General features: G+C 34.6%; 1 protein-coding gene across 1 annotated transcript in view; it reads left to right on the top strand.

Moving 5' to 3' along the window:
* Positions 1-27202, top strand: part of FSIP2 (fibrous sheath interacting protein 2) — a 103719-nt gene that overhangs the window by 61208 nt on the left and 15309 nt on the right. Inside the window, exons 18-20 of the mRNA XM_028124491.2 lie at positions 580-10118; positions 12779-13273; positions 15022-15122. Coding sequence (XP_027980292.2) covers positions 580-10118; positions 12779-13273; positions 15022-15122 — 10135 coding nt within the window. The remainder of the gene's footprint in view (positions 1-579; positions 10119-12778; positions 13274-15021; positions 15123-27202) is intronic.

Raw genomic sequence — 27202 nt, 5'->3', positions numbered from 1 at the left:
TGGCTCAGTCGGTTAAGTGTCCGGCTCTTGGCTCCAGCCCAGGTCATGATCTCACAGCCGTGGGATCGAGCCCCCCATTGACTCTGTGCTCAGCGTGAAGCCTTCTTGTCCCTCTCTCTCTGCTCCTCCCCCACCCCAAACAAATAAATAAATTCTTTAAAAAAAAAGTAACAGATAACCTAACATTAACTATTTTCACTAAAAATAAATTTTAAATAATTACATGAGCTCTCTAGAGATCACTGCAGACAAGCTAAATTGTAACATTAAACTTGGAAATCATTTTTCTGCCCCATGATTTCCAGCTTCTTAGAGCCCCTAACCCATCTAAGCAAGAGAGATATCAACACTTAACTGAGAGATTTGAATTCTTCAGGCTTATTTTCTCAACTTTCTTCCTAAAATTAAGATTCCACAGATGGGTAATAAATATTTGAAGAAAACCCAATTTCTTTCTTGACTATGTTTTTTTTCTTTAGTGAGATATTCCATAAGTGAAATTCATATGTAAATAATTACCAGTATGTTGAATTTTACATATTTCTCTTCATGCATGCTAAAAGTGGTAATTTTTTTCAGTTTCCAGTGAGGAGAAGGTGTCTATTATTTCCACATTGTCAAGGAAAAAATGTGAATCAAGACAGCCTCTCAGAAGTATCTACAATGATTCTTCACTTAATCAACTTTGTGAACATCTCACTGAGTCTATTATTTGCCATTTAACTTCAAGCATTTCTGGTAACACCAAAGATAGTAGAGAAAAAAAGAAAACACTGGAAAGTCAAAATGTAGGATTTAACAAGATTATTTCAATTAATTCTCAAATGTCTGAAAGCAGGTCAATTTCTATTGGGGAACTTGCTTTAAGTATTTCCGATATCATCACTGAAATCCTTTTTAACAGTAATATTATAGAGGTTGACATTGCACAGCAAATGTTTCCTTTAAAAACAAAGTACATTTACTGCCCAAGAGCAGCTTCTGCTGACTTTGATAATCTCTTTCAGGATCTCTTAACAGGAGTGATTCAGGTAATGTCCAAAGAAATAGGAATAAACCATCATCTTGAAAGCAATGGAAGAAAAAAATCATTTTCCATGCTTAGAAGAAATAGTGTGACCGTTTGCAATGAAACAAATACCATGGAAAGACAGAAAGGCTCCAGAGATTGGGAATCATCTAATTACCAAATTGATCATCTCCTTCAAAAAAGTAAATTAAATTATCTGGCATGTCAGTTAGACAATCTGGTTGGTACTCTAAAAACTCGTGAATCCAAAGAAGTAGTCAATAAAGTTTTTAATATTGTTTTAGATTTATTTTTACCAGATGAACATCCAGGTGAGGCTATGAATTCTGATAAAAAGGCAGGAACATTTTTTTCATCCTCAAATGATCAGCAAAGTAACAGCATACTTGGAAATAACTTGGGCCTCACCCCCAAATCAGTTTTTCTTCTCAATGTCGTGTGTGAGAAACTTATCAGAACACTTTTGGAAAAATGCACAAACACTGTTTTTCTTGATAATAGCCCTCTTTCCAATGAAATATTAGCAGAAGAATGTAAACTTTTAAAAACACTGCAAAGCTTAGAAGATGAAGAATTTGATTACTGTAAGGGAGCAATGGACTGTGAACAATTTCAAGGAGATTATATGTCAGACTTTTTAGAAAATCTGGCAGAAATGGATCAAGATTTATTATCATCAGACTCTATGCTTACTATTATTTCCCACAGCTTGGTTAAATCATTGATGGACAAACTATGTCATAGTGTACAACTCCCCCAAAGCCCACCTTTTGCAAACAAGCCTTTGAAGTACGGAAGAAAAAAAATGCAGTCTAGTTTCATAAATGCAAACAGGCCAGAATTCACAGAATTAGGACAAGGCAAAGCCTTTTTAGGATTCATGAGTTATGATGGTAATACTCTGACAGGATCCCTGAATAGTCCCAGTGGGGTTAGCTCCAAAATACAAGCAGCATTTGGCAAGAAGTGTTCAGTAAATTCCACTTCTGTGTCACCTCTCAAAAGACAGGGAACAAAAGATATGGATTCAATACCCATCCATAATAAGCTATATCCAGGAGATATAAATACAGGTGTGTACTCGGCCACATTTTTGGAGGAAATAATTTCAGAACTGTTTTTTAATCTCTCTATTTCACTGTGGGACAAAAACAAAAACATCACTGAGGGCTGGCTCTATGCGATGAATACAATATTTGTCAACAATGTAGTGAATGAGATTAATAATGCACACGTCACTGTTTTACGGAATGTTGAAGAAAGGCTGTGTTTTCCACCAATCCATAAAGAAACTATTAGTAGAATTGTTGATTCAGTTTATTATGATGTTTTACAGCAATATAAATTGAAAGTGACCTGTGATGATAATCTAGCATGTGACAATACCTCAATAGCAGAACAAATAACTAACGGCATACTGTCAGAGATTTTAGACTACCAACTCCCATCTTACTTCAGAGGAAAGCTCATACCGAACTCATATTACTCTCTCCAAGCTGAAATTATATTGCAGAAACTTCAAAATAACCTGAGAAAATTTACTTCCCAGTCTAGGTCTTCAAGAGGCTACAGCACCACATTGTCCCACTCATTTTTAGAAGATATCATCCGAAGACTTTTATCTCAACTCATTCTTTCACCCAACAAGGCTTCCTCTTTGGGAAACAAATATTTCATGAGTCCAGATTTCAATGAAATGTCTACCTGTATAATAAATAAGGTTATATCAGCCATTTCAAAACATAAAGTTTGGTTCACTATATATGATAATCAATATCTATGTACTGGAAAAAACCTCCAGAAGATGGTGGATTCTGTTTATAGTAATATCATGCAAATGTCTGACTCTCTTGTTTCAATACAGAAAAGTATAGTTAGCCGAAGCCCAATTATGATTGACCGAATAGCCAGTTTTATTATCCAAGAGATTATTGAAAATCATCTTCAACCATTTTTGTGTGGAGAAGGTTTACCTCGTCCAAAGACTCCAATGGATGCAGTATCAAATATGGTTAAGCAGGTTCTCAATGAAGTCACAGAGTCACACAGACCCCAGACACCATCACCCTTAGGTATTTATCCTGATACATTTGTAGGGGAAATTGTTGCCAGACTTTTATCAAAGATTTTCAGCACAAAGCATAACACTGAAATTGAACTGGAAAATATGACCCAAAAAATAGTAAACTCAATAAATAACCATTTTCACAAAGCTAAAATTCACTTTCTATATGATGGCAAAGAACAATCTTACACCTCTGTAAATATCGATATTGTGGATGAACTTGTCACCTCAATCTATAGAAATGTTTTAGAACAGTATGGGCTAGACCCTGAAGTTGATAAACAGTCTGAAGACAGTGATATTTTTGTGGAAAATATTACCAATTTAATTGTAGCAGCTATTTCAGATTACCTTCTTCATCCACTCTTTTCTGGTGATTTGTCATCATCTTCCCATTCTATTTCAATCGCTGAGAATATTGTTCAGGACATTCTTAGTAACATCAATAAATCTACCAAGCCAAGTCAGAGTTTATCTCCATATAACACCTTGCTGCCATACACATTTTTAGAAGACATGATAAGAGTACTATTATCTAGAATCTTTCCATCGGCAACTAGCATTGTTCCAGACAGAGAAACTCCAAAAGACATATCAAGAGCGAATTTCAATGAAATTGCTTCAGAGATAATCAGTGATATTAGGATGAAAATTTCCCAACATGAAATTCGATTTTCAAAAAATGAAGAAGAAACCAAGTTTGTTTATTCAGAAGATGATGTTCAGCATCTCGTTGACTCAGTATTCAAAAATATTTCACAAAACTCTGATTCTCAAGAACCAGTTGAGCAAAATATCACAAGTAGTAATGATATTCTTATTGATAGAATAGCAGGGTTTATAATTAAACATATCTGTCAACAACATCTTCAGCCATTTGTGGATGGAAAGCTATTACCTTCTTCATCATACACATATTTTGATGATGAGAGAAAGCAGTGGTTTTATGCCACTGTTTATTCCTCAACTTTTTTGGAAGATGTAGTCTCTGGGGTTTTAAGCAAAATATTCCACAGGGTGTTAGGCATTGTACAAACAAAATCAGTAAGAGATTCAGAAGATGAACTATTTGATAAAGCTGAAAAACTCATAAATTTGATAGCAGAAGAATTCTCAAAATTTGAAGTTAGCATTCTAGAAAATGCTGAGGAACAATTGTGTTTGCCTCCAGTGGAGAGAGAGATAGTCAAGAACATTATTGACAAGGTGTACAGCAAACTTCTGCAAGAATATGAGATGGAAATAACGCCTGATAAAGATTTTCTAAATGACACAAAGACATTAGCTGCAAGGATAACCAAAATCATCCTTGCTGAAACTTTTGATTTCCAAATTCATCCAAACCTTATAGGAAAGCTTCCTTTTAAGTCACACTCCAAACTCAATACTAATGTTTTGATGAAGAGAGTTCAATGGAACATTACCAAATCAAGATTTCAAAGGCAGGCATCAACAATATATACTACCATGTTATCCCATACTGATTTGGAAAAAATTGTCACTCAGCTTATATCTCAGATGAGTCCATTGGCCCCCAGAACAGAACATCTAGATAATTCTCAATCAGACCTAAGTAATACAGTCATAAAACTGATAAATGAAATTATGTCAATAATTTCAAAACATGCAATATGTATTATTAAACATGGAAATGAAAAACAAAGTATGATTTCAGAAAAAGATATCCAGTCTATGGTTGATTCCATTTATGCTGATCTTTCACATTTGAATCTATACCAATCTCTTACAAAAGATAGAAAAGGTATAAGTAACATACCTGTTTCAAAAATAGCAAGTTTTATAATAAAAGAAATCTTTAACCACCATCTTCAGTCATTTTTATCTGGAGATAAAACTCCTGTTTCATCAGCAGTTGATCAAACATATAAACAGAAAGCAATAGATCCTAAACAAAGAGAGATGTCTTTCATTGTGAACTCAGCTTTCTTTTTGGAGGAAGTAATTTCTGAGCTTTTATGTAAACTCCTTTATGCATTCTCACATAATTTCTTGGCTGCTGAAGACCCAGATACAGTAAAAGCCAAAATTACCAGCATTGTTACAACATTAGTAAATTCAATTGTCCAGGAGTTTACCACATCAGAGATTTTAGTTGCAGATAACTTGGATGATTATATGCGTTTTTCAGAAGGATATAAAGAAATTGTTCAAAAAACAGTCAACCTTATTTATGAAAAGATTTTAGATGAATATAAATCTCTGATTCAAGTATACAGGGCTATACAAAGTGACACTGTTGGTTTTGGAAGAAAAATATATCATTTGCTATTAGAGGAAATTTATGACTACCAGGTGCAATCATTAATTTCAGGAGAATTAATGTCTTCTTCCTATTCTTCCCCTCAAGCTGATAATATCATTAGAAATGTGCTCAATGTCATCACAAGTGATAGCCATACCTTGCCATCATGTATTACTGTGCTGCCTCGTTCTCTTTTGGAAGATATGATTTACAAGCTGCTAGTGCATATCTTCCCTTCACCTGACACTGAAAGTAAACTAAAAGAGGAAGAAGTTACATCAGATTGTGAGTTTATAGATGCAACTTCAAAGCTGACAGATGAAATTATCAAAGAAATTTCTGAACATGAGATCTGTCTTGCCACAGCAGAGGAGAATGCAGAAAGTATGCAATTAGAAATGATTGAGAATTTGGTTGACTCTGTATGTAATAATATTTTGAAAAAATCTGAATTTCAAGCTGAAGTACAGAAAGGTGCAGACAAAAAAGGAGGCTCATTCCTCAGTAAAATAGCTGGATTCATCATGAAGGAAATCATGGATCATCATCTACAACCATTTTTACATAGTGAAGAATCATCTTCCAGTGAGGTATCTGATTATGGGCATATGTCTGTACTTAGTAAACCTGGTAAAGAAAAGACACAGCCTTCTCTATATTCAGCTACATTTCTGGAAGATGTAATCGTTGACCTTGTTCATAAATTTTATTCTCTTCCAAGTATTATTGAAGATTCTAAGAAAAAAGAAATCCTAGAGCCAGACATTGTGGGCTTAGCTATAAAATTTGCAAACTCTCTGTTAGGAGAGTTTAGGAAAAGTAAAATTAAAGTTCTACCAAATGCTGAGGAAATGTTTTCTTTTCCACCAATTGATAAAGAAACAGTTGACAAGATATCCAGTTTTGTGTATGATCAGTTCATAGGAAAATATGGCTCTAGTGATATTCAGAAGGATGATAAGAGTAACACTGTGACAGAAATGATTGCTGCTTTAGTTCAGAAGGCAATCTCTGCTTTTAAGATTCAACCACTTTTCTCAGGAGACTGGTCTTCCACCTTCTTTTCATTTCTAAATCTGGATAACATCACCCAAAGGGTTCAGCACCTACCACAGCAAACCTCTACACAGATAAACAGATGCTTGAAAGGGAATGAACTTGCTTTACCAAAACAATCATATAAACACACTTCTGTAACCACAGGCCAGAAAAATGTGTTAGACACTTTGGAAATAGACAGTGGTGCAATAAGTAGAAAGAAAACTTTCAAAACTGAAGGAACATCAATGAAAAAAGGTGACATCCAAGGTCCAAAAGTTACCTCTATAACTAGAATTATGAAAAGCCATGTAATTAACATGTTATCAGTGCCAGCTGCAAGTGTGGCAAATGAAAAGAAAGAGACAGAAGATAAAACGGAAATTTCAATGAACAATTATGAGAATGTATCAGGAGTTACTTCTCCAACTACTAGTGTGAAAAGTAAAGATAGGCAGGAACCAGATTTGAGGGTAACTCTTAAAAATAATGAAATTGAGAAGAAAAGCATATCAGCCTCAAAAGATGAGAAGAGACAAGGTAATAAGGTACACACAGAATCTCCAGTAGCTACTGATGTTATAGTATATGAGGAGGAAATACTTGGACAAAATTTTGAAATAAACAATGAAAAGAAGATTGACAAAACAAGAGAAAATACATTAAAAAAGGAAGACAACCCCTTTCAGTTATCTTTGACATCCAAAGTGAGCATTACAGGGATCACAACAGAAAATATTTTGAAAACAGTTAGCCAAAAGCCAAAAAAAGAGGTTGGAAAAGACTCTCCATCTCAAACAGATATAAATGAGGAACAATATTTAAATTATGAATATGTTCAAAATGTCACTGAAAACATTTATGACAATATTTTAGAAATATATCATTTTCCAGAATCAGATTATTCAAAACCCCAAAGTCTCCCAAATAATACAACATCACATGTAATTCAAGAAGTCCGCCAAGATTTTACAGAGTCTGTTTCAACAAAGGATTCATCCCTCTCAATTAAAAAAAGTCTCCCAGTCAAAGAGAAAGAAGAAAAGGAGAAAGAGAGAAATACAGAAAAAGAGAAAGAGATAGAGAGAGAGAAAGAAAAAGAGAAAGAGAGTGAGAGAGGGAAAAAAACAGAAAAAGTGAAAAGTAAGGAGATTAAAAATGAACCTAGTAAATCAGACAGTCCTCACTACCCACCAAAAAGTAAACCTGGAATTGTTCCTGCTAAATTTTTAGAAGATGTTATCATCGAAATGGTTAACAAATTGCTCTTTTCTTCCTCATCAGAAACACAAATATGTGATAGATATCAAAATAAAAGTGATGGTGAAAATCAAGCTGAACTTTATGATACAGCTATGAAACTTATGGACTCTCTGTTGAAGGAATTTTCAGACGCTCAAATTAAGGTATTTAGGCCACATAAGGGAAATCAGTTTTTTCCACCTGTAGATAAGGTGTCATCAGTTCCTAATGCACCTCCCAGGCATAAAGAATCAACTACAGATGAAACATCCTCCAACACTAAGAAAATAACTGTGGATAAAATGCCACTTATGCATAAAATGACTGAAAAACCCTCATCAAATAAGATACCTTTCCTCGATAAAATACAAGAAATTGATAAAACATTGGTCAACAAAGTTGTTCATTCTTCTGTGTGCAATATTTTGAAGGAATATAAATCTCAAGACTCAATTTGTAAGAATATAAAAAATAATGGGGAAAATTTAGCAAGAAGACTAACCAGTGCAGTGATAAATGAAATTTTTCAACATCAGCTTAATTTCATATTTTGCGATGAGGTTACAGCTTCAGCATGTTTGCCTCTGGAATCTAAGGATGTTGTTAGAAAGGTCCAAAAGGTGGCACAGAAAGCCAGCAAAGAATGTCAAACATCATCACCATATACCATCATGCTGCCTCATGAATTCTTGGAAAATGTGATTTCAACTCTTTTATCCAAAATTTTCTCAACAGTATCCAACACTGAAGTAGAAACATCTGAGGACAGTTGGTTCACAGAATTGGATTTCCTTCAAATGAAATTATTAAATAAAGTTACAACAGCAATCTCCAAAGATAAAGATATGACGATACAATATGTGCCATCCTTACATCCCAATGATGATGAAATTATTCAATTAGTGATTCATTCTATTTATAATAATCTCTTGTCACAGTTTGGATCACAAGAGATAATACAAAATTGTATAGCCAGCAGATGCAGAATCCTTTCAGAAAGCATAGTTGACTTAATCCTGAAAGAATTGACTGGCAATCAATTGCAAAACTATTTTTCTGGAGAGCTAACTCCACATCAGTGTGCAGAAGTTGACAGTGTTGTTGAAAATATCCTTAAAGTTGTTAGCCAAACTGCTGATGCTCCCCAGCCTCAACCATCATGTGTTCATATACTGCCTTATAACATAATAGAAGAAATTGCTGTAAAATTTTTATTAAAGCTTTTATCTGTGTTTCCAAAAGTGGATAAGGAAAGAACCAAATCTCTAGAAACTGACATGCAAAAAATAAGCTCAAAAATATTAAATTCAATACAAGAATTTATCTCCAAAAGTAAGATTAAACTTGTACCACCAGCCAAGGAATTGCCTACTGTACCTTCAGCTAACAATGAAACTATTGAAAAAGTAGTTAATTCTGTTTATGCCAGTGTTTTAAAGCACTCTGGCTCACACACTTCTATATTTAAAGATTTGATGGGTAAGAGCAATGTCCTCTCTGATATAATAGGTCTTTTAATGGTGAAGGAAATTTCCAATTCTGAATTTCAACCTCAAGTAGAGGACAAAGTATCAAGTTCAGAATTAGTTCTGGAAGCTGTCAAAATTATGGAAAAAGTGGTCAAAATTATTGATGAATTTAAGTCCCAGGAAAAGTCTTCATCCAAAAAAGGTTCTATGTTAGATGCCAGGTTTTTAGAGGAAGCACTGGCCTTGTTCTTGGCTAAAATAGCAAGGTTGCCAAGTGCCTCAAGCAAAGATGCAAAAAATTTATCAAAGCCCGAATTCAATAAAATTGCATCTCAACTGACAAAATCTGTGAAAGCTGAAATTTCCCAAAGTAATATTAATCTTGTTGCTGCTAATCCTGAAGAACACCTTTTAAATCCAGAAAGTATAGAAATGATTTCTCAGGTTATTGATTCTGTTTATAGTAATGTACTGCAACAATCTGGAACCCAGGAAGAACTTTATGATGATATAAAATGTACAAACATTGTTTTCCCTAGAAAAGTGGCTAGTTTAATTATTAATGGAGTGTCACATTTTCCATTAGATACAGTTAGCAGAAAGAATTCAAATGCTAATCTCTTTGGAAATATAGATGTTAATAGAATTATTCAAAAGGCCCAAAAGCATGCTGATATTGATATGCATGAGTTAGAGGAAGAAGAGCCATATCAAGATTCAACTGGAAATTTTCCAATTAAAATAGTTCCTCATTTTGGGAATAAAGCAATCAAAATAGATCCAGAAATTATCTCAGAACACTTAGCAGTAATTTCTGTAAAAACTCAACCTCTTGAGAAACTCAAGATGGAGTGTTTAAGAAAAACCGGACATAGCATAACAGAACTGAGAAGAGCATCAATAAATGGGAGAAGCTACTCCTTACCAGACACATCTAATGTAGAAAAGATAAAGAGAGAAAGACGTATCTCACTGAATAAGTTGGGACGACTGGATGTAAAACCCTTTGAGGTAAGTGCAAAAGCAATAGCAAAAACATAAGTGAATAGTGAGACATGGTTGTTCTGTGATTCCCTTCCTTCAACAGGTATATGGTAATGTATTTTTGTTGTTATTGTCAAGCCCAATAGGAGAACCAGTTGCATGGGTTCATCCATAGAGTCATATAATTTACTGGGACTTGCCATATCAGCTTAGGGGCTCCCACTAAAGATCTCAGGCTAGTTTTCTTATGAAAATGAGTTTAAACTGGCATTTTTTTTTAAAGAAAAAAAAATGCAGGACATACCCTTAATAGTAAAATAAGGCTGACTGAAATTATAATCTTCAATTGCAAAATCAGAAGAAACACAATCTCATATAGTTCCTGTAGTTCTTTATTGTGGATATTGAAAGCAGTTTTAAAAGGCCAGTTAATAGAATATCAGGATATATGAGGTTTCAAAAACTATCTAAAATAGTTTAATTTCTCAAACTTATAGCTCTTTTTACTTTTAGCAACATTCATTAATAAACATTACACTACAAATGCTAGATTATACTGTTTTCTTATTATTTCATTTCAATTATATTAGCCTTCCTCAAAATTTTCTTTACTCTCAGTAAGTGCCTAATTTCCTCTTCTATCCATATTCTAGACCCAGCTGCCTGAATGCTGCCATTTTGATGAACCAATTTCCTCTTGCTATGGACCTAGCTCTTCCCTAAAGCTCCATACTAGGGCCCCAAGTATATTAAACTAATTAGGGTTTTAAAATGTCAAAACCATGTTCTTGTTACATGGAAACTATACCACTGAGGACAAAGGGATTGTCTGGCCTATACATTTACAATGACCTACACATTTTGAGTTTTGTCAAATCCCCTTGTAATGATGGTGTTCACTCATTAAAAGACCGAGTGTACTTAGCGGAATAATCTATGGCCAGGAGAAAGGTTTTATAGAACCATTCTCCCTGAAGCATAAACCTGAAGTGAATTTTTTTTCCAATACTGTTCTGCAACACACTGAACTAAGTCTTAGGGCTGGTAAATATGTTAATTAGTGCTTTATGTTTTCGTACTCAAATACTGAGATCATCATGAGCTGAGGCATAATTTAATCTCCTTTGCCCTAAACATTTTGGATCAGAGGACAGTCCTTTTCACCCCTAAGGTTTGCTCTTCTATATTTGTTCTCATCATTGTATTAGCATATTACTTAGTAGTCTTCATTTATATACAAGTAATCCCTTTGGGGTAAAATTTGTGTGAACAGATTGTAGAATAACATTGCTCAAAATTCGTTTTTAATTATCTGTAGAACTGTCTGTCACAAATCTTACTCTTAGTCATTGCCCCTCTTTATTTAAGTCATTTATAGACCACACCAGCAGGAAAGAGAATATTTAATAAACCAAAACAATTACCCATGTCTTTTTAAGAGGAAGAAAAGCCATCTTGAAAATTAAAAAAAAAAACACACATATTAAAGAAATAGATAATAGATAAAGACACATGATTTGTACCAGCCTGGGTATCAACACTATCTCTAGCATAGGGACAGAGAAGAGACAAAAGAACAGTAGATCTCACCAAAGAACCTAGACATTTGATGGCTCTATGACAGGGCTTTGTTTTCTGTTTTGAGTACTATATAGTCCCAACACACTATGCATATACATATCAAAATTTTATATAGTAACAAATTCCAAAGCCATATGGAATGATTTTTGATTTTTCTAAACCACTAATTCCCTCTACTAACACAGAAAATCAAAATCATTTGTGTTTTAGTTTGTTAAAAAAGCTGTTTCTATATTTTTTTTCCACAGAAGACATTCTTTTAGGGCACCATTGTCTGAAAAACTGGCTCACAGTATTATAAAGGGATGTTGAGGTCTACGATTATTAAGTCAGTTTGGAGGTCCTGTGGCATCATCAAAAGCTACAGATATTAGAGAAATTCTATTATCTAATTATAATTGTCTCTTCTTTGATCTGTTTTTAGACATTGAAAGTGAAAAGTAAGACTTGACTAGAAGGATTAAAAAAATTAAGATTTATGTTTTGAAGATCCTTTTGGAAAATATAACCAAAGGATCAGGAGTGGAAGAACAGGGATTAAGGAGTCAAAGACCTTCACAAGTTTTGTTATTCATCATTTTTAAAAGCCAAGATCAGACAATACCTTGATTTTTTTGTTGTTGAATATATGTACATTTAGGATTCTCTATGATTGCCTATCTAGAATTTTAGAAAAATAGATTATAGTGTCTACTTCTGTCCCAAAACTTTCAAAGTCAATGAAAAAACAAAAAGTAAATTATGATGCAACAAAATATAAAGTTTAAGCAAAAAAAAAAAGGAAACAAAGGAAAAGGAAAGTAAAAAGAAAGAAAGAAAAGAAAAGAAACCAGTGTTAGATGTTCCTCTACACTTTGGAGTAAATTCTCATAGATTAATATGATCTCTGACATATAAAAGAAATGCTAGACACCAACAAATATTTTTCATAACTTTCATTTGTTTCTTCTTTTTAAAACATTGCTAATATACAAAGAGTGACATTTGAAGATAATACTCCTTAAACTGAAACTATAAATCATATTAAAATAGTTAAATTACAATAGAACCACAGGAAGAATGATTGAGGCATTTGTTTTTAATATTCATTGTACCTTCAATTCCAGGCTGTTTGCAGAAATTCATTTCAGAATATAAGAAAGCCTGATATCACCAAGGTAGAGCTTTTAAAAGATGTTCAGAACAAAAAAGATCTTATCATTCGGTTAGTAGCTCATGATATTGATCAAGAAAATTCAGCAAGTACCAAGGAAGAGGAACTAATGTCTGAAGATGAAGTTGTTTTAAAAGAGATTGTACAAGAAGAAAGCTTAAGAGAACAATTTGAAGACCAAGTGAAAGAAGCCATGAAGCCAGTAGAAAGCAAAGTTGTTTCTCCCAAGCCAACACAAAGCACAAACAGCCTGAAAAAATTTTTGTCTCTAAGCAAATGTTGTCAGCCCACATCCAGTGCAAATATTGAAAGTACTGAAGCAACCTCAAATCATATGATAGACCCCAAAGAGAGAAAAGTTAAAAGAGCTATTGCTGAGCTTGACATGGCCACGTGTTCAACAACCATGACTGAAACAGGCTCTTGGGAGAAAAAGCCACAGAGTAAGGTGAATGAGAAACATAGATGTCAGTGACAGATATCTATGGAAAAAGTAGAGATCTTCAGAAAATCTGTCCAAGAATGTAACTTAATTAGCCAGAAAAGAATATTAAAATGGTTCCAGTTTCCTCCTGAGCCTGGTAATATTTACAGTATAAAAGAAATTATTAACAGATGAAACCATAAAACTTAATGGAGGGAAAGCAGATAATGAAAAGAGACCTAGATTAGTTAGAAGCCAAAGGAGAACATAAAATAGAAACCATTGAAAAAAAAATGCAAGCTAATTATTTAAATCTATTATTTAATAAATTTCAGTCCCTTTGTATTTTGGCTGGTAAATATCCATTGGACATTTTGTGTAAAGAAAACTTATATAGGTAGGATAGAACTAGAGAGTGGGTCAGTGTAGGAAGAAGAAAAAAAGATTCATACAAATTTAGATTGTCTGGGTCTGAATCCTGACTCTCACTTAATAGCTATGTGACCTTTGGGCAAGCTACATAGCCAACTTTTTTCTTAAAAGTTACTTATCCAACATGCCCAAAATTAACAGGCTAATCAAAATATTTTAAATATCACCCTTACTATCAGCCCATAAGCTCCACTATCATCATGGGGTATAGCTCTTGCCCCTAGTATCATGCCCCTCAAATGATGGTCTGGATTTCAGTGATCTTTGGGGTTTGTCGCTTTCCAAAAACTGGTACCAAAACATGTTTTTGGAAAGTGTATATGATTTAGGATTTCCTGGTGAGACAATTCTATTGATTATCCAGTTGAAATGATTCTTGGGTATATACAAAAGCTGAGGTGAACAAGAGAAAAAGAACAGAGATACAACTCTGTTCAATTCAGAAGCTTAACAGGTAAATTATCTTAATGCAAATTCTGATCTATTTGTTGGGAAGCTGTGTGTAATTTCATGACCAGATGCAGTCTTCAGAATAGTTTTCTTGAGCCTCATAGTCAGAAATGCTGGCTTTATAGATAGTTAAAGAAATGTTATAGCATAACATTTACAAAACTCAAAATGGAGGGGCACCTGGGTGGCTCAGTGGGTTAAGCAGCTGCTTTCAACTCAGGTCATGATCTCAGAGTCCTGGAATCAAGCCCCATGTTGGGCTCTCTGATCAGCAAGGAGCCTGATTCTCCCTCTCTCTCTCTGCCCCTCCACCTGCTTTTGCTCTCCCTCTCTCTCAAATAAATAAATAAAATCTTAAAAAAAAACTCAAAATGGATTATATGAACAATAATCCCAATAATAGTGGCTTTTTTGAGATTTGAAGAAATACCACAATAAAGATATTCTCATAAAAAATATGGCCATGAAATCACACATGACTTCCCAACAAATAAAGTACATGTTAAGATGGTTGACCTCAAAAACTTCTGAATTGACCAGAGTTATGTCTCTGTTCTTTTTCTTTTTGAACTCAGTAGGATAGGATTTAGAATATTTGTAAAAGGCAGAAATTGAAAGCTATATTCTTCAAATACTGTTTAAATTTACATTTAAAGTCTATTCAAACTCCAATATTATAATATAGATCATCAGCACTGAGCCATTTCCAAAAAACAAAACAAAAAAATGTAATGGAAAGAGACCTTTTAATTAGAATTAAGGGGTTCATTCATCTTTTAAGTAATCTTTAGAATTTTTTTTTCATTATAGTGTAGATTAGAGTGCAAAACATGCCAATAAGGTGAGAAAGTACATGTCAAACATGTAATACGTATTTTTCACTTTTCCAGAAAGAAAAATGGAATCCTAGTACTGAACCAACACATTACTTCATACATAGAATCATGAGTTCATCTTCATACAACCAAGAAGATCTGATTTCATCTGCCAGGTATATGAAATTAAAGCAGTATAAAAATAGAAATCTGAGATGAAAATAATATTTATGGTAAGAATGGGGTCCCTGGTAAAACTATGGCTGGGCAAATATTCAGCCTTGGACGTTCCCCCACTGCTTCTTATTCTTCCCTCCTATACCTTCCCACTGTGGAGACTTCCTGAGGCCTTCCCCCTTTCTACCTGATCCCTGGTTTCTAGTTACCTGTTTTCTACATCTTTTCTAGTATAGCAGTGTCTTGGATCAAGAATTTGCTAGTGTATTTTGGTTTGGGCTTTGGGTTTTTAACCTGGGAGATAGGCACAATGATATCTGCACTTATCAGCCCAAAGGGTTCCTAATCAACTCTCTTCAGTAGCTAAATGTTCTAGTGTATATAACTGCCTGCAAGAAGAATTCAAAGATGAAAGGGGGCATTGTTAGGTAGAGCATTCAGAGATGAAGTCTGGAAAACAATGGAGCTTGATATGGGCCTCTAAGTATAAAAAGAGCATTTATATGAGAAGATAATTCAGGTTTGGACAACTATAGGAGCAAACTCTGGAGTGTGTGGCATTACAGAGGACAGAGAGAGTAAAGTATACTATATACTTGAAATCTAATAACTATATCTAGAAAAGTTAAAACTTGTTTAAAATTGTTCTTAAGTTTATGAATATTCTTATATTCATAACCCAGAAGAGGTAACATTTTCAATTATAGGAGAAAGAATGGGTATAAGGAGGAAAATCTGCCTGGTTACATTTCTTTCCACACAGCATGAAGGAATTGTTTCTTTTTGACACTGACACTGACATTATTTTGGGGACACCCATCATTGCTTCTCTTTCCTGCATAATGGTTATTTTAAAATACATTATTGATGCAAGCACCTCTCTCTTGTTTATATCAATGATGAAGACAGAGGGCATAGATAACATCAAATAAAAGTCAGTTTAGAGCAAAATGGCAGACCAGAAAACTACAGGCCCTTGTTTCCTCAGGAAAACAAACAAACAAAAAAGAAAACTACAAACTGATAAAATAACTTTATATGAGCTCTGAAAAATAGCCAAATATTTGCAATAATCAGGTGAATGAGTAATCAAGGTAAAGCCACATTCAAAATGCTAGGAAATTCCAGATTTTTGCTTGCCTTTGCACAATCCCCTCTGCAACATGACAAGACACAGTTGGAAAGAAATGGCCCAATTCCCAGTTCCCTCCTTTGGGATTGAAAAAACAGATTGGAACTTGTTTGCATTGTTCTGCTAACTGTGTGCTGCCTGAGGGAATTTTTCTGTCTCACCTAAATAGATTGAGACAGTGGCATAGTTTGGAACTATGCCTGGAAATCACAGAAGGCAACTGATGGGTGCCACAGTGCATGAAAATCCCAGAGGACTACAAGATGCACCTGAAAGCAAGAGATTACTGGCAAAAGAATACAATGAATATTGAAGGTCCTGAAAATAAGCATGATGGGAAGCATTCTTGGGAAATAAAACATTGAAAAGAAGATCTGACAAAAGGGAGTCCTTGAAGTTCAGCTGGGAAGATGGCAGAAGGAGGACCCTAAGCTCACTTTGTCCCCAGATACAACTAGATAACATCCATGCCAGTGTATATAACCCAGGAAATGACCTGAAGACTGGTACAAGAAACTCCACAACTAAAGGCAAAGAAGAGGGCACATCAAAAAAGGTAGGAAGGGTAAAAATATGGTCTGGGAGCAAAATGGACAATGGCCTTCCACAGTAGGAAGGGAGCTAATGGCATAGAGAAAGGCAGAAAACAGATTTTCACCCTGGGAAACTCACAAATAAGGAGGATGAATCTCCATAATATTTGTCTTTGAAAGTAAGAGGAGCTGAATTTCATGAGTTCTTAAAACCAGCAGGACTTGTTATTTTAAAAATCAGCAGGCTTGGCTGTGGTAGAGCCCAGAGGTGTTAGGAAGTGGAGTCCCTGCCCTTAAAAAGACAGCATGACAGGGCGCCTGGGTGGCTCAGTTGGTTAAGCGACTGCCTTTGGCTCAGGTCATGATCCTGGAGTCCCGGGATCGAGTCCCACATCAGGCTCCCTGCTCAGCGGGGGGTCTGCTTCTCCCTCTGACCCTCTTCCCTCTCATGCTCTCTGTCTCTCATTCTCTCTCTCTCAAATAAATAAATAAATAAATAAATAAAATCTTTAAAAAAAAAAAAGACAGCATGACAAATAACCCATGCAGATACAGGATAGAACCAGCAGTTTGAAAAATGCAGTGGACAGACAGGAGGGAGAGTGATCTGCTCATGTCAGAGTGCAGCCCAGAGAGACAGGGATCATGGGGAGGTCCATCCAGGAATAAAGGAGCTGGCAGGTGCCATTTCCCTCCCCTGCCCCCCAGCATAAAAAATGGCCACCTGTGGGACCCATGCAGTACCAACACTCCCCCCCCAACACACACACACACACACACACACACACACACACACACACACACACACACTTCAGCAGATCCACCTTTCTCAGTAATGCTTACCTCAGTCCTGGTACGGCAGTCCCCTTCCCAGAAGACCAGTTCAAACCCTGTCAATACCACATCACCTGACCCCCGAGTATTTTGCAGGACCTCAGTCCCAGCAGCAGTGGGGGCAGGTCTCATTTTGCAAGCAGACCACTGCACACCTTGCTGTCCACAATAGGAAAATACAGACTCTGCAAACAATTGGACTAAAGAAAAAAGAGACTAGGACTCAACAGCAGAGCATACACCACACACATAAGAGATACTCCCTGAAGTGCCAGGCCCTGGCGAACAGGAAATACTGTGCTGCAAGGCACTACAGGACATCTTCTTCATAAGTCTGTTATCATTAAGAGCAAGTGAGTAGCTAACTTTCCTAACACATAGAAACAAACATAGAAAGTCACACAAAATGAGGCGACAGATAAACATCTCCCAAATGAAAGAACAGGACCAAACCATAGCAAGAGACCAAAGCAAAATAAAAACAAATAATATGCCTGATAGAGAATTTAAAGTAATGGTCATAAAGATACTCACTGGACTGCAGAAAACTGTGGGGGTGGGTGGGAGCACCTGGGTGGCTCATTCATTTGGGCATTTGACTCTTGATTTCAGCTCAGGTTGATCTCAGGGTCATGAAACCAAGCTCTGTGTCAGGCTCCATGCTCAGTGTGGAGTCTGCTTAAGATTCTTTCTCTCCTTCTGCTCACCCCCTTCTCTTGCTCTCTCCAAAAAAAAAAAAAAAAAAAGAGTGGAGGACATCAGTGAGATCTTGAATACAGAGATGGAAAAGAACCAATCAGAGATCAAGAACACAATAAATTAAGTCAAAAATACACTTGATGGAATAAATAGCAGGCTAGATGAAGCAGAGGAACAAATTAATGACCTAGAAGACAGAGTAATGGAAAGTAATCAAGCTGACAAAAGGAGAGGAAAAAATATGCAAATTGAGAATAGTCTTAGGGAACACAGTGACTCCATCAAGCGTAATAACATCCACATTATAGGGATCTCAGAAGAAGAAGAGAGAGATAAGGGAGCAGAAAATTTCTTTGAAGAAATGATAGCTGAAAACTTCCCTAATTTGGGGAAAGAAACAGATATCCAGATCCAAGAATCACAGAGATCCCCTCAAAAATACAAACCAAGGAGGTCCACACCAAGACACATACTAATTAAAGTGACAAAAGTTGTGATAAAATATTTTAAAAGCAGGAAGAGGAAAGAAGACAGTTACATATAAGGGAAGCCCCCCCCCCCATAAGGCTATCAGTGGATTTTTCAGCAGAAACTTTCAAGCCAGAAGAAAATGGCATGATATACCCAAAATGCTGAAAGGGAAATATCTGCAGCCAAGAATACTCTATCCAGCAAGGCTATCATTCAGAATAGAAGGAGAGAAAAAGAGTTTCTCAGACAAACAAAAACTAAAGGAAGTCATGACTTCTAAACCAGCCCTATAAGAAATATTAAAAAGGACTCTTTGAGTGGAAAGGAAGACCCTAAATGAGAGTAGGAAAAGTAAAAACACAAAAGCAGTAACAATAAATATTTCTGTAAAAATCAGTCAAGGGATTCATAAAAAAATATGTAAAATATAACACCATATACCTAAAACATGGGAAGGAGAAGAGTAAAAAATGGATTTAAACTTAAGAAATGATCAACTTAGTATACACTGCTCTATACATAAGATGTTATATGCAAACCTAATGGTAACCATAAATCAAAAACCAGTAATAGACAGGAAAAAAAGAAAGAGAAAAGAATCCAAGTATATCACTAAAGAAAGCCAACAAACCATGAAAGAGAGCAAAAGAAGAAAGGTTCAGAGAAAATCTTTTTTTTTCAAGATTTTATTTATTTATTTGACAGAGAGAGAGCTCAAGCAGGGGGAGCAGCAGGCAGAGGGAGAGAGAGAAGCAGGTTCCCCACTGAGCAGAGAGCCCAAGGTTGGGCTCAATCCCAGGACCCTGGGATCATGACCTGAGTTGAAGTCAGAAGCTTAACTGACTGAGCCACCCAGGCACCCCAGGATCAGAGAAAATCTATAGAAACAACCACAAAACAAGTAAAAAAGTGGTAATACATATTTATCAATAATTACTTTGAATGTAACTGGACTAAATGCTCTAACCAAAAGACACAGGGTGTCAGAATGGATTAAAAAACCCATCTATATGCTGTCTACAAGAGACTCAAGACAAAAACACACATGCAGATTGAAAGTGAGCAGATAGAGAAACATTTATCATGCAAATAGATGAAAAAATAAAAGCTGGGGTAGCAATACTTACATCTGACAAAGAAGCCTTTAAAACAAAGACTGTAACAAGAGACAAAGAAGGACACTATATAATTATAAAGGGGACAATCCACCAAGAGGATATAACAATTGTAAATATTTATGCATTCAACATGGAAGCACCCAAATACATATAACAAACATAAAAGAAAAATTTTGTTAAGAACATAAAAGAAATACTTGACAGTAATACAATAATAGTAAGGGACTTTAATACCCCACTTATATTGATGGACAGATCATCCAAACAAAAAATCAACAAGGAAACAATGGCTTTGAATAACACACTGGACCAAATGGATTTAACAGACATATTCAGAACATTCCATCCTAAAACAGCAAAACACACATTCTTTTCAAGTGCACATGGAACATTTTCCAGAACAGATCACACATTAGGCCACAAAACAAGCCTCAACAAATTTAAAAAAAAAAAAATTGAAGTAATACCATGCATCTTTTCTGATAACACTATGAAACTAGAAATCAATCCCAAGAAAAAAATCTAGAAAGACCACAAACACATGAAGGTTAAATAATATGCTATTAAACAATGAATGGATCAACCAAGAAGTCAAAGAAGAAATAAAAAATTACATGGGAAACAAATGAAAATGAAAACACAATGGTCCAAAAGCTTTGAGATGCAGCAAAAGTTGTTCTAAGAGAGAAGTTTGTAGCAACACAGGCCTACCTTAAGAAATAAGGAAAATCTCAAATAAACAACCTAACTTTATACCTAAAGGAGTTGGAAAAAGAGGAATAAACAAAATCTAAACCCAGGAGCACAGTAGAAGAAAGGGAATAAAATTTAGAGCAGAAATAAATGATATAGAAACTAAAAAAAAAAAAAAAAGAACAAATCAAATGAAATCAAGAGCTTGTTCTTTGAAAGATCAACAAAATTAATAAACCTCTAGCAAGGAAAAAAAATAAGAGAGAGAGAGGACCCAAAGAAACAAAATTAATAATGAAAGAGGAGAAATAACCAACACTACAGAAATATAAACAATTGTAACAAAATATTATGGAAACATATGCCAACAAATTGGACAACTTAAAAGAAATGGATAAATTCCTAGAAACATTAACCTACCAAAACTAAAGCAGGAAGAAATAGAAAAATTTGAACAGACCAATTGCCAGCAATGAAATTGAATTGTAATTTTTAAAAAATAAATAAAAATAAAAACCCAAAAACAGAAGTCCAAGGGCGACTGGATGGCTCAGTTGGTTAAGCGACTGCCTTCGGCTCAGGTCATGATCCTGGAGTCCCAGGATCGAGTCCCGCATCGGGCTCCCTGCTAAGCAGGGAGTCTGCTACTCCCTCTGCCCCTCCCCTCTCTCATGTGCTCTCTCTCTCTCTCTCATTCTCTCTCTCAAATAAATAAAATCTTAAAAAAAAAAAAACAGAAGTCCAAGACCAGGCAGCTTCACAGGCAAATTCTAATAAGCATTTAAAGAAGAGTTAGTACCTGTTCTTCTCAAACTGTTTCAAAAAAATACAAGAAGAAGGAAAAATTCTCAATTCATTCTATGAGGCCAATATAACCTGATACTAAAACCAGATAGACACCACACACACACACACACACACACACACACACACACACACACCCCAACTGCAGGCAGATATCTCTCATGAATATATATGCAAAAATATTCAACAAAATACAAGCAAACCAAATCCCATAATATATTTAAAACATCATACACCATGGCTAAGTGGGATTTATTATGAGGATGGAAGTGTGGTTTAACATTCACAAAATAATCAACGTGATATGTCACATCAATAAGGGAAAAGATAAGAACCATGTAATCATTTCAATGGATGCAGACAAAGCATTTGACAAAGTACAACATACATTCATGATAAAAACCCTCTGCAAAGTAGGTCTAGAGGGAACATATCTCAGCATAATAAAGACCTTATATGAAAAACCCAAAGTCAAGATCATACTCAATGGGGAAAAACTGAGGGCTTTCCCCTAAGGTCAGGAACAACACAAGGATTTCCACTCCCATCGCTTTTACTCCTAGCCATAGCAATTAGACAAGAAAAAGAAATAAGAGGTATCCAAAATTGGTAAGAAAGAAGTAAAACTCTCATTGTTTGCAGATGACATGATAATATATATATAGAAAGCCCTCAAGGCTCCACCAAAAAACTAATAAAACTGATAAATGAATTCAGTAAAGTCGCAGGATACAAAAGCCAATGTACAGAAATATGTTGCATTCCTAAACACTAATAATGAAACAGCAGAAAATGAAATTAAGAAAACTTTCTCATTTATAATTGCCTCAAAAACAATACTATATCTAGGAATAAATTTACCCAAATAGGTGAAAGACCTGTACTCTGAAAACTATGATACACTGATGAATGAAATTCCAAAATAATGCAAAGAAATGGAAAAACATTTTATGATTGTGGGCTGAAAGAACAAATGTTAAAATATCTATACTACCCAAAGCAATTTACAAATTCAAGGCAATCCCTAACAAACTACCAACAGCATTTTTTTCAAAAGAACTAGAACAAACAATCCTAAAATTTGTATGGAACCACAAAAGACCTCATATAGCCAAAGCAATACTGAAAATGGAAAGAAAAAAAAACTGGAGATATCACAATTCCAAATTCCAAGTTCTTTTACAAAGTGGTGGTAATTAATATAGTATGTTACTGGCATAAAAATACACACATACATCAATGAAATAGAGCAGAAAACCCAAAAATAAACCCACAATTATACAATCAACTTACCTTTGACAAAGGAGGAATGAATATCCAATGGGAAAAAGACAGTGTCTTCAACAAATGGTGCTGGGGAAACTGGACAGCAATATGCAAAAAGAGAAAAAGAAAAGGAAGGAAGGAAGGAAGGAAGAGAAAAAAAAGAAAGAAAGAAAGAAAAAGAGAAGGAAAGAAAGAAAGAAAGAAGGAAAGAAACTAGACCACTTTTTTCACCATACACAAAAATAAACTCAAAATGGATTAAAGACCTAAATATGAGACCTGAAACCACAAAAATCCTTGAAGAGAGCACAGGCAGTAGCCATAGCAACATGTTTCTAGATATATCTCCTGAGGCAAGAGAAATAAAAGCAAAAATAAACTATTGGGACTTCATCAAAATAAAAGGTTTCTGCATAGTCATGGAAAGAATCAACATGGGAGAAGATATTTGCAAATGACATATCTGATAAAGGGTTTGTATCCAAAATATATAAAGAACTGATACAACTCAACACCCAAAAAACAAAAATTCGATTAAAAATGGGCAGAAGACATGAACAGATATTCTCCAAAGAAAACATACAGATGGCCAACAGTCACATGAAAAGATGTTCAACATTACTCATCATCAGGGAAATGAAAATCAAAACCTCAATGAGAATATCACCTCACAGCTATCAGAATGGCTAAAATAAAAAAACAAGTGTTAGCGAGGATGTGGAAAAAAAGGAACTTTCTTGCACTGTTGGTGGAAATGCAAATTGGTGCACCCATTGTGGAAAACTTTTTGTAGTTAATCAAAAAATTAAAATAAAACTACAATCTAGGAATTGAACTACTGGGTATTTACCTAAAAAATACAAAAACACTAATTCAAAGGAATACATGCACCCCTGTTTACTGCAGCATTATTTACAATCGCCAAACCATGAAGCACACCAAGTGTCCATCAATAAATGGATGGATAAAAAAGAGGTGAGATTATATATATAAAACACAATGGAATATTATTCAGTCATAAAAAATGAATGAAATCTTGCCATTTGTAGTAAAATGAACAGGGGCACCTGGCTGCATCAATAATTAGAGCATGCAATTCTTGATCTCAGGTTCATGAGTTTGAGCCCATGTTGGTCCCAGAGCTTACTTTAAAAAAAAAGAAAAGAAAAAGAAAGACTCATGCAATAATATTAGGAGAGCTAGAGAGTATAATGCTAAGTGAAATAGTCAGCCAGAAAAAGACAAATGTTGTATTAACTCACTTATATCTGGAATTTAAGAAACAAATGACCAAAGGGGGGAAAAAAGAGAGAGACAAACCAAGAAATAGACTCTTAACTATAGAGCACAAAAAGTGATGGTTATCAGATGGGAGGTGGGTGCAGGAATGGGGGAAATATGGGATGGGGATTAAAGAGTAAAGAGTACACTTATCATGATGAAATAAAATAAAATAAAATGATTTTTTAAAATAAACAAAAAAACAACCAACAAACAAAAAACAAACCCAGAACAGACAAATTGAAAAAAGAAAGCACATACATAGGCCAAGAAGAATGTATGCTGAGGAAAGACCTAAGACCTTAAGGCTCTGCCTCAGGCTATTCCCAAGATTGAGTCCTGTTAATTAGTGAAAGGCTTCCACACCAATCTCCCAAAACTGGGAGAGGTAGCTGTTTCTTCAAATGCCTAAATTTCAACATAAGTTCATTATACAGGCAAAGAAACATGGAAATAGGGCCCATTAAAAGAAACCGAATAAATTTCCAGAAATGGCCATGAAGAAGCACACAACTGGACATATACAACAGACCTTAAATAACTATCTTAAATATGTTCAAAAGCTATAGGAAAACACAGACAAAGAACTAAAGAAAATCAGGGGGAAAGTCTATGAGAAACATAAGAATAAAAACAAAGAAATATAAATTATAAAAAAGAACCAGACAGAAATTCTGGAGCTGAAAAATATAACTGAATTGAAAAATTCACTAGATGGGTTTAAGAACAGACTCAGGCAGAAGAGAACCAGAACACAGGTTGTTTGAAATTATTGAATCTGAGGAGTATAAACAAGATAGACTTAAAAAAAAAATGAACAGAGCTTGAGGAACGTATGGGATACCATCAAACATATCAATATAGGCACCATGGGACTACCAAAAGAAAGAAAGAAAGGAGGTGGGGAGATTATTTGAGGAAATGATAATTTAAAACCTCCCCAAATTTGAAAAATGTCATGAATATACAAATACAATAAGCTTAATGAACTCCAAGTAGCATAAATACACAGAGACCACACCAAGACAGATTCAAATCAAAGTGTCAAAAGACAAAAATAAAAAGGGAATCTTGAAAGCAACAAGAGAAAAATGATAGTCATGGCCACAAGAAATCCCCATAGAACATTCAGGGAAATTTTCAGAAGAAAGCTTGTAGGCCAGAAGGCAGTGGATGATATATTTAAAGGGCTAAAAGAAAGAAAACTATCAAATGAGAACTCCGTAACTAGCAAAAATACCCTTCATAAATGAAAGAGAAATAAAGACATTCTAAGATTAAAAGAAAAAAAAATAACTGAGGACTTTTATTACCATCAGACATGGTCTAGAAGAAATCCTAGAAGAAGTCCTTCAAGTTGAAACTAAAAGATGCTAAACAATGACTCAAAGCCATATAAAAATAAAAAGTTCTCTAGTAAAGGTAAATACATGGACAAATATATAAAAACCCAGTATTATAATTTTGGTTAATAACTGTACTTCTTATTTTCTACAGGATTTAAAAGACAAATGTATAAGAAAAAAATTATATACCTATGCTGACAGGTATAAAATATATAAAGAAATAATTTGGGATATCAATAGCATGAAAGGAATGGGGATTAATCTATCAAGGAGTAGTTTTGTATGCAATTGAAGTTAAGTTGGCGTCAATTCAAGACAGAATGTCATCATTTTAGGATGTTATATATAATTCCTGTGTTAACAACAACAAAAAAATGTATAGAATATTCCTAAAATAAAATGCAAAGGGAACCAATCAACTATGTATCTGCCAAATATCAACTAACACAAAGGAAAACGGCAGTGAAGGAAATGAGGGATAAAAACATTATAAGATATACAGAAATAAACTAACAAAATGGCAAAAATAGTGCTTCCTTATCAATAATTTAGTATAAATGGACTAAACACTCCAATTAAAAAACAGATTAATAGAAGGTATTTAATAAAACAGGATCCAACTACAAACGGTCCCCAACTTATAATGGTGCAACTTATGATATTTTACTTTCTGATAGTGCAAAAGTAATACCCATTCAGTGAACCATACTTTGAATTTTGAATTTTTACCTTTTCCTGGGATAACAATACACTGTGCAATACTCTCTTGTGATGCTGGGCAGGAGCAGTAAGCCACAGATCCAGTCATCCACACAAACAACCAATATGTGAACAGCCATTCTGTACACATATAACCATTCAGCTTTTCACTTTCAGTAAATATTCAATAAATTACAAGAAATATTTACACTCTATTATAGAATAAGCTTTGTATTAGATGATTTTTCACAACTGTACACTAATGTGTTTTGAGCACGTTTAAGGTAGGCTAGACTAATCTATGGTGTTCAGTAATTTAAGTGTATTAAATGCATTTTTATTACGATATTTTCAACTTATAATGGGTTTACCAGGATGTAAAGCCATTATAAGTCAAAGATCTGTATATATTGTCTTTAAGAGACTCACTTTAGATATAAGGACACACATAGGTTGAAAGTGGAAGGATAGGAAAAGATATCCTATGCAAACAGAAAGCAAAAGAGAGTAGGGTTAGATATACTAATATCAAGCAGATAGACTCTAAGGGAAAATAAGAGACAAAGAACATTATTATAATGACATTCATTCATTCATTCATTCATTCACCAAGAAGACATAATAATTAAAAACACATACGAAACAAACTTGAAAGCTCCAAAATATATCAAGCAAACACTGACGAGATTGAAAAGAGAAACAGCTCTAGCTCTCCAATAGAAATAGAGGTCTTCAATAAACTACTTTCAGTAGTAGATAGAACAACCAGACAGAATATCTGGAAGACTTAAATACTATAGATCAATTGGAACTAACAAATCTATAAAGAATAATCCACCCAACAACAGCAGATTATTTCTCTCAAGTGTACACGGAATATTCTCCAGGATAGACCATATGTAGATCACAAAACAAGTGTTTGTAAATTCTAAAATATTAAAATAATACACAGCATCCTTTCCAATCACAATGTAATGAAATTAGAGTATGTGATACAACATATTTTCTAGAAGAAAAACTGAAAAAATTCATAGATATGTAAAAATTAAACAACATATTCTTAAACAGCCAATGGAATCACAGAGGAAATTAGAAAATATTGAGACAAATGAAAATGAAAATATACTAAAACTTATGGGATGCAGTGATAGTAGTAGTAAGAGGGAAATTTATAGCTGTACATTCTTAATATTAAGACTTATA

This window comes from Eumetopias jubatus, unplaced genomic scaffold, assembly GCF_037043125.1.
Source record: "Eumetopias jubatus isolate StellerSeaLion01/CBP00866 unplaced genomic scaffold, mEumJub1_p1.0 scaffold_3, whole genome shotgun sequence".
NCBI classification, from domain to species: Eukaryota; Metazoa; Chordata; class Mammalia; order Carnivora; family Otariidae; genus Eumetopias; species Eumetopias jubatus.
Note: the sequence above shows the minus strand (reverse complement) of the source record. Positions and strands in the feature narration are given on the sequence as shown.